At 41.9% G+C, this 9,327-nt stretch overlaps 1 protein-coding gene across 2 annotated transcripts in view; it reads right to left on the bottom strand.

The window, feature by feature from the left end:
- Positions 1-4,900: 4,900 nt before the first annotated feature.
- Positions 4,901-9,327, bottom strand: part of mmp11b (matrix metallopeptidase 11b) — a 36,588-nt gene continuing 32,161 nt past the window's right edge. For both annotated transcript variants that reach the window (XM_021601785.3, XM_090233784.1), the window contains exons 7-8: positions 7,439-7,699; positions 4,901-7,221 (exon numbers count right to left, since the gene is read on the bottom strand). In XM_021601785.3, coding sequence (XP_021457460.1) covers positions 7,094-7,221; positions 7,439-7,699 — 389 coding nt within the window. In that variant the 3' untranslated portion in view covers positions 4,901-7,093. The remainder of the gene's footprint in view (positions 7,222-7,438; positions 7,700-9,327) is intronic.

Here is a 9,327-nt window from a genome sequence, read left to right as displayed (position 1 = left end):
TTACAGATGTAGTTTGTTGCTCTACAATCGTCAACAGTGGGCTATTATTCATTGTCACTGTGAGGTACTTAAAGTAGATTTGCTTCAGTCTGTGTGGCTTTAAGGCCAGCGAGTCGATTCTGTTTCTCTTCAGTTCGCTCAAGCTCTTCCTTGTGACCTGATCTCCCATACCGAAGTGCTGAGTCTGCATGGTTTCTTGGTTAAACATACTTTTAACTCTGGTTCAGTTTAATCAGCTTAAATGGGGACTAATCTCTACACCAACACTTTTCACATTTGAGATATTGTGTTCTCAGGGTAAGATTTTCCAGTGTGTCCCTTTGAAATTCAAGATGGCATATCTTTTATACGGTCCAGCAATTGGAGATCGTTCACATGAAACTGAAAAGATTAACGAAAAACCACAATCCTTTGGCAACCGATCCCATTTCTTTCATTGGTGGCAGTGTTGGCACTGATAAATTAGCTGTAAGGGCTGTTTCAGAGATTTGGACGTTCCTTTGTGTCATTCACCACATTGTAAGTTTCATGCTAAACTACAGGAAATCACACTAGTATGCACTTGACATGCCTCCAAGGGCATTGTAAATGCATTTGAGTATCTCTCCAGATTAATTTTACATAAATGTGGAGAAAAACTACTTTACTAGCTGTGTTTGTTAAGAATAAAGAACAGCTGGTAACACAACATTAACGCTAATGGGTATAATGCATTGTAATACTTGTCATAAACATGTATGACCCCCCCCCCCCCCTTTCAACGTCTTGTACTGACTAAAGAACTGCCATTTTGAAACAGTATTGCTACATAATATAAGCCATATGACATAAATGCTCATACTGTACATGCTTATAACGCATTATACCTGTCCACTTTCTTCATTAGCAACAAACCGGTATGTGAATTAATATGAACAATGAAGACGCATCTTTCTGTAACTGGCATTAAAAGCCTCGTGACACGGGCAAAAAACATTTCTGCTCAGAGTAGTTGGAAGTGGGGTCTTTCCTGTGTCTTGTATCCCCTATGGGTCCTCCTAATCTAGGCCATGGAGTTCCCCTACTGACTTCATACCCCACAGACAGGATGGCTCTTATTGGAACCATCATTCAGCATCTGGGGGCTCAGATTCCTACTGTATGCTTGATTGGTTGAAGCAGACCACAAAAGGATGACAGATCCATGACTAATGCTTGCCTAAGCAAAACAGAAAGAAAGAAAGAACCCCATCAAACTCATAGGAAGTCATCTGAATCTGGTTTGGGGAAAATGGTTACATCGCTAGTTCCGAAAACCATCTGTTTCACTCAAAACATTGAAAATTGACACTCGTTTTTTGGAACCAAATACATTGTGGTAATTCATACCATAATGAATAAAAAAGCTCAACCGTGAATTTAATCTTGAAGCACAAATTGACATTACTGCAGCTACAAGCAGCTACGTTGGACATGGCATAACAATTTAGTGAGCACCATGAGAACTGTGAGAAATAAATGCTTTGGAATGATTGAAACAACATCCATTGAAATAAATGTTATTCCCCAAAGTATCCCCCCCATCTACTGTAACTGCACATTGCCGAACGTTTAGGAACTTGGCAACGTCCTCTTGCCGCCTGAATAATGCATCTATAAAATAGCAGAGGTTAGGGGTCATGTGTATGTGTCTGAGCCAGTACAGGCTTGCTTCATCCCCGGGCTGCGTTCCTCCTGCTCGACATGCTGATATGATTCTCTCTTCAGTGTCACCATAAGGACAAGTGCAGGATACTAGCAATAACTCGGGTTCTCTTCTAAAGGAGTATCTCCTTGTGATGCTCCACAGTGACTGTCACAGAGAGTGATGAGGGGTGAAGGGGACACTGTGAAGGTGAAGTATTGTGGTTTATGTTGTTTCAGTGCCTTTCTTTCCATATTCCCTTCTGGAGACATTACTAATGAAAGAATCTGGACTGCATTGTGAAATTTTGTAAAAAACTGATCTACACTGAGTATATAAAACATTGGGACCACCTTCTCTTTCCATGACATAGACTGAGCATGTGAATCCATGTGAATGCTATTTCAAATTTTTAAATCCACTTCAATCAGTGTGGAGGAGACGGGTTAAAGAAGGATTTTAAAGCATTGAGACATGGATTGTGTATGTGTGCCATTCAGAGGGTGAATGGGCAAAACGAAAGATTTAAGTGCCTTTTGAATGGGGTACAGCAGTAGGTAACAGGCGCACCGATTTGAGTGTGTCAAGAACTGCAACGCTGCTGGGTTTTTCACATTCAACAGTTTCCCGTGTGTATAAAAAATGTTCCACCACACAAAGGACATCTAGCCAACTTGACACAACTGTGGTAAGCATCCTTGTGGAATGCTTTTGACACCTTGTAGTCCATGCCCCGATGCATGGAGGCTGTTCTGAGGGCCAAATCCAACTTTATTTGTCACATGCGCTGAATACAACGTGTAGACTTTACTGTGAAATGCTTACTTACAAGACCTTAACCCAACAGTGCAGTTCAAGAAGAGTTAAGAAAATATTTACCAAGTAGACTAAAATAAAAAGAATAACAATAACGAGGCTATATACAGGGGGCACTGGTGCCGAGTCAGTGTGCGGGGGTACAGGTTAGTTGAGGTAATTTGTACATGTAGGTGGGGGTGAAGTGACTATGCATAGATAATTAACAGCGAGTACCAGCAGTGTACAAAAGGGAGGGGGTGTCAATGTAAATTGTCGGGTGGAGATTTTATTAATTCTTTAGCAGTCTTATGGCTTGGGGGTAGAAGCTTGCCGTGCTGTAGCAGAGAAAACAGACTACAACTTTGGTGACTGGAGTCTTTGACAATTTTATGGGCCTTCCTCTGACACCGCCTAGTATAGAGGTCCTGGATGTCAGGAAGCTTGGCCCCAGTGATGTACTGGGCCATACGCATTACCCTCTGTAATGCCTTACAGTCAGATGCCGAGCAGTTGCCATACCAGGCGGTGATGCAACCGGTCAGAATGCTCTTGATGGTGCAGCTGTAGAACCTTTTGAGGATCTGGGGACCCGTGCCAAATCCTTTGTCTCCTGAGGGGTAAAAGGTTTTGTCGTGCCCTCTTCATTACTGCCTTGGTATGTTTGGACCGGGGGGGGGGGGTGCAACTGAATATTTTGCTAATGTTTTGTACACAGTGTATATCAGAAATCTGTAGAAACCTAGTTTTGTGCTTTATAATTTTTTTGCCTTAGAATGTGATGCAATATACTGTACAGAGTGGACTCAAATGATTTTTTTGAACTGTCCAAAACCAACACTATCTCGCAAGGCACCAAACCTCCTCCCGTTCCCTTCCCATCTGACCCATCAGTTATCCACCTCAGTCGATTGTTGTATTCATATCCAAATCTTACAAGGGGCCTTTGGCAATCCTTGTAAGCCCTTGCAGTCACCGCCTAATGAGAGAGCTCAGCCACTATAAACGTATTGAGGAAAAGACATTGAACTTTAAGGAAAGTGAAAAGAGTGAAGGAATGGCTTGTATTGAGAGCATCTGCTTGTTCTCCTGCTGCCCACATCAAAGGAGGAGGGATATTTACTGTAAGGCACATATGGATAATAAAAGAAAGGACGCTTCAATTAATTTCTGGTGTCTGTCAGGTTCTGTCCACCACTTTTCCATAGTGTGTGAGTGTGAGTTAGGCTAACCCTTTCAACTACCGTTTATCATCTTTTCAACCCCCACTCTGTTTTGTTTATGGCAGAAGGTTTTAGTTAACAGGGAAGAATACTGTCAGAATACAGGTTTACAGTTATTCAACTCAACCTCGCTCTGCGATGGCCGCAAAGTTGAAGTAATAGTCTCTTTTTTTGGACTTCCTGCAGCTTTCACTATGCCAAGTGACATCATCCCACACAGAGATGATAGGGATTTAGGGGAGAGTGGGGTAAATTCAGCCAAAAGGTTAAGTTGAGTCACCCTTGTTTTTGGAAAACCATTTGATCAAATATTTAGGAAGACGTCATCATTTCAAGTCTGTGAAGGAAAAACTACATGGAAAAAGTGGTAAGCAAGGTAAAATTTTTAAAAAAAAGTCAAATTAGTGTTTTAGAGGTTACATGATGCATGTATCTAAACCAAAGTAGATCATTTTAAGAGTGTTCTATACATCAGTTGGGGTCCTAAACCTAGTATGAAAATGCCTTGTAGCTGTGTGGGCTAATATAGTCAAAATGTTTGCCTTGGGGTGAGTTGAGCCAATGGTTAAGCCAATTGAAGTGTTTTCTTCCCAGTACTAAAGCAAGGCATTATTACTGGGATATGAGGTAACAACATTGCTTATGTTTAAATTGTTAAAAAGTCCAAAAAAAAACAATTGTGTTGAGTTGTGTTTGGGAAATAAAGATAATTGTATCTCTCAAAGTTGATTATTAGCAGAAATATCCAATCAAAACAGAGCCGTTGACACGTAACAAATTGGTGGCGTTGGGGGCCAGAGATGACATGGTTGTGGAATGTGGTTCGCAGGGGAGGAGCACGGAACAGCCGGATTCCATTTCCAACACAGTTGAACTCGGGCTCCATTTCAACACTGTGGAGGATAGATTGGTACCAGACCTGCTTTGGCACTTAAGAGGATGAAGCCTTTGGGCCCCCAGCTCATAAACAAAAACATGAGCGCAGTCCGCATTAGTCCAGAACAATCCTTACATTGTCTGTACTTCAATATCATGCAGCTGATGCAATCCACATGTATTATGTTGCAATGATTAATAACATTACTGATACTGATCCAGCACTATACGAGACTGAAATGTTAGCATTTTGTGGCACGGAATTTATGTTTTTCACAAAACACAATGTTACTGTATGCAAGTGTATGCAAGTGAAACATTTCATTCAAAAAACAACATTTCATTTCATTTAAACCAAGAGGCTTTTTATTGGTACCAAAGAATTTATACTAAATGATTTACATAGTAAATATATATTTCGGTTAAAAAAAACTATTCTAGGAAAGATAAATGGTCAGGTTGTTATGCTGGATACATGGTAAAAAAGAAAACAGTGTTCGCGAGACATAACTCTACAGACAATGCTCTGACACCAAAACTACCAGTGCAAGCTTTATGAAATAGTTATCTTGCAGTCAATGACATCACAACATATCAAAAAGAGTGAGGAAATTGTATCAGTGGCCTGCACTGACACATTGAAGCATCAATGACTAGCAATTGAGGCTAGCTGCATGACAAATGGTTCCACGCTACAACATGAAAAAGGTTTACAGCATCATCTTGGAAGGAGCAGTTTGTAAAAGAACTGAAGGACGTTTTACGTGATGAGGTATCACCGTGACAACTTTGGATATGCAATGCTTGGCTTTCACCACTGTAAAATCATCACATCAATAAAGGGACGTTATACTCCCAAATCAAATTTTGTCAGATCTTTTCAGACCAAAAAAATGTCAAGATGAATCTACACTCCTCCAGCTATATGCATTAACACCTTTCATTTTGGATAGTGGCATATGGCTGGATCTACAAAACAGATGGCCTACTTTTGAGGTATAAAAAAGTCTATCAAACATTGATTTTGGAGTGAAATATCCCTTTAACTGTTAAAGATAAAGCCCTCTATTTGAGGTACATCTTTACCTTCATTGTTGAGTCAGTTTTAGCAGCTGTGTGTGAAATAGAGAGCTCAGTGAGGCCGGAGAGAAAATGTGTGTCCCTCTCAAATAGGTTTACACTGCTACCTGATGGGTTTTGTCTAAACAATGGCAGAAAAGAAAGCAGGACTGCACAGATAAATACTTGAGACTCATCTGTGGGTAAAATATTTTTGACAACACATAAACAGCAATAAATAAGAATCAAGGCTAAACATCAAGCAAAAAAAAAACAATTCAGAGGGTATAGTTTGTTAAATGTACTTTTTCCTGAGAAGAGTATCATTGGCTGTCGATGGAAAGGGCGATGAGCACCAATAAGAAACATGGAACTATCACCTCACTTTTCTAGTGCACCGGTTGTAGTTTTTAAAAGGGACATATCTAAAATGTTCAACTTCATATTCATCATCGCCAGCACCATCCCAACATCAACATACTGTATGTGAAAATTGTGGTTTTCTATGTTTTGTATTAAAAAATATAGAGAAAAATAAGTGTTTCCAATGACATCATCAACCATTAGTCGACAATTAGTAGGCAATGCCTACTCATAATTGGTTAAAAATCACATGATGCACACCGATGATGTCATGTGACACACTTAAGCTTCCTCTATATTTTTTTATAAAAAACATAGAAACGTGCATTTTCACATATGTTGATGTTGGGGTTGGTGCTGGTGATGATGAATATGAGGTAGAATTTTTTTTAACATTTCCCTTCATAGAGAAAAGTACTCATAGAGTATTGAAATAATACTGTAACTACACTGTTCCTACGGATTTGAAAAGATGAGCCTATGTAAAATGTTACTTTTAAATGCCATGTTAAATAGTATGTACCAGAGGCTAAAGACGATTACAAAAGGTTTTGTTCTGAAAAAATAAAAACATATAGCATACCAAAACGTATTATTTGATGCAGAGGTAAGCATTCGTCTTGAGAAAAAGCTGCCTATTGATTAAAATTGGGTTATGATTATCGTGAACAAAAGTATTGAAGTTACTTATCTTGAACGAAAATGTCCATTTACAAATACCAGTTGGGCACATTGTTTTTCTGTTAGCTGGCCGTTCGCTCTTTAACGTATCTCTCAAACAGTGTGCATCGATTTCAAACCAGCTATTATCATATTGTGGATGATGATGAAACTAAATGTCCTCAATTCACCCTTTGAATTATGACCTCAATTTCTATTGGTCTTCAGACTGCCCCAGACCTCAGACTGGGGTCATAATGAAGGTTTCAACCAATAGCATCAAGTCCTGACCTCCATTAGACCAAAATCAACAGTCATCCTGTTTATGTTACACAATGATGTAATTGTATCAGTCTAAAGTCCCAGTGGAACAACATTAGTCTTAAGAGCAAAAAAATAAAGATGGCCCTGATATTCCATTCACCTCTTGGGGCGATATGGACTCTTCCTGGCTTTATCGATAAAAGGAAGCAGGGCAGCCAAAGAAGTCCATGCCGATATAGCGGGGGTATCCTTCCAGAACCTTCACCTCCACGGGGTCAAACTTCCAATACTGTCTCCCACTCAGGAAATGAGCAAAGCCTATTAGGAAGTTAGGAGGTCAATAATTAGCTCAACGCAATTAAATGGGTTTACCATGTGGTTACATGCAGGCACACACACAAACTGTCAGAAACACACAATACTCAGAGATATCCACATGCTTGCTATCAATAAAACTGGGAACACAACACGACATAATGGATCCTGTCCAAATACATTTTGCCTTTGACTCTTTTTGTATATCTATGACTCTCACCATATCGGTCCTGGAAGGCTGCGTCAATGTCCTTGGGGATGCCCCTCCAGTCCTGCATGCTACGAGGGTGTGCTGTGTCCACCCGGTTCTCCAGGGGGCTGAAGCGCCAGTAGGTGCCCGACTTGAAGAGGTAGGTCTTCTGGGCCTTGTCCTCGCCCCACATGAGGGCTGCTTGGATGTCCGACACTTGAAGGCCCAGCCGACGCACTGAGTCCGGCCCCGTGATCCTCCTCTCCGCGTCAAACACCCAGTAACTGTCACCTGTTGATGATGTCACACTTCTTTTTAGACACAGATCTGGGATTAGCCTAGTCAGTCCTAATGTTAACTATTAGGGGGATGAAATAATATAAGAAAGGGAAAGGAGGATACCTAGTCAGTTGTATAATTGAATGCCTTCAACTGAAATGTGGCTTCCGCATTTAACCCAACTCCTCTGAATCAGAGCCTGTATCAGCTGTCAGGGATGACATCTGTGCTAGGTAGACAGTGGGTCACATAAACTAGATGCTCAGGCTGAAACATGAATGGACCAAGTACTGCTGTTTCCTCTCTCCCTACTACTAGAATTGCCTCTCCCTACTACTGCTGTTTCCTCTCTCCCTACTGCTGCTGTTTCCTCTCCCTACTACTACTGTTTCCTCTCTCCCTACTGCTGCTGTTTCCTCTCCCTACTGCTACTGTTTCCTCTCCCTACTGCTGATGTTTCCTCTCTCTCCCCACTGCTACTGTTTCCTCTCCCTACTACTACTACTGTTTCCTCTCTCTCCCTACTACCACTGTTTCCTCTCTCTCCCTACTGCTGCTGTTTCCTCTCCCTACTACTACTACTGTTTCCTCTTTCTCCCTACTGCTGCTGTTTCCTCTCTCTCCCTACTGCTGCTGTTTCCTCTCTATCCCTACTGCTGCTGTTTCCTCTCTCCCTACTGCTGCTGTGTCCTCTCTCCCTACTGCTGCTGTTTCCTCTCTCCCTACTACTGCTGTTCCCTCTCTCCCTACTGCTGCTGTTCCCTCTCCCCCTACTGCTGCTGTTCCCTCTCCCCCTACTGCTGCTGTTCCCTCTCCCTACTGCTGCTGTTTCCTCTCTCCCTACTGCCGATGTATCCTCTCTCCCTACTGCTGATGTATCCTCTCTCTCTACTGCTGCTGTTTCCTCTCTCCCTACTGCTGCTGTTTCCTCTCTCCCTACTGCTGCTGTTCCCTCTCCCTACTGCTGCTGTTTCCTCTCTCCCTACTGCTGCTGTTTCCTCTCTCCCTACTACTGCTGTTCCCTCTCTCCCTACTACTGCTGCTGCTGCGCTTATAGGAGCTTCTGCAAACTGCTGGGCCTAATTGGCCCACCCAAACACTGGCTGAGACCTGGTGGGAGGTGGAGAGTTTAGACGCCAATAAACACATCCACAGACACACGCCTTTGCACACAGGCACACACAGGCAATCGTATATCTAAACACACACACACACACACACACACACACACACACACACACACACACACACACACACACACACACACACTTGCAAGACTAGACCATGTTTCTGCCATCTGTCATCACTATGATCAACGCTGTTTAAATAAACAAAACCAGAGCAGAGTCGTTAAGCCGTGGATTGTTTGTGTGAAGCAACTAATATCACTGTACATTTACCCCTCTGGTGATCTGCTGTCAAATGCTTTCTTTTTAGAAGTTTGACCAAACCTGACTTCACAGGAGGTTGGTGGCACCTTAATTGGGGAGAACTGGCTCGTGGTAATGACTGGAGCGGAATCAGTGGAATGGTATCAAATATATCAAACACATGGTTTCCAGGTGTATGATGCCATTCCATTTGCTCTGTTCTGGCCATTATTATGAGCTGTCTTCCCCTCAGAAGCCTACTGTGTCTGA

Source organism: Oncorhynchus mykiss, chromosome 5, assembly GCF_057628025.1.
Source record: "Oncorhynchus mykiss isolate SJ-2025 chromosome 5, ASM5762802v1, whole genome shotgun sequence".
Classification (NCBI taxonomy): domain Eukaryota; kingdom Metazoa; phylum Chordata; class Actinopteri; order Salmoniformes; family Salmonidae; genus Oncorhynchus; species Oncorhynchus mykiss.
The sequence above is the reverse complement of the archived record's forward strand: the minus strand, read 5'-3'. Positions and strand labels throughout refer to the sequence as shown.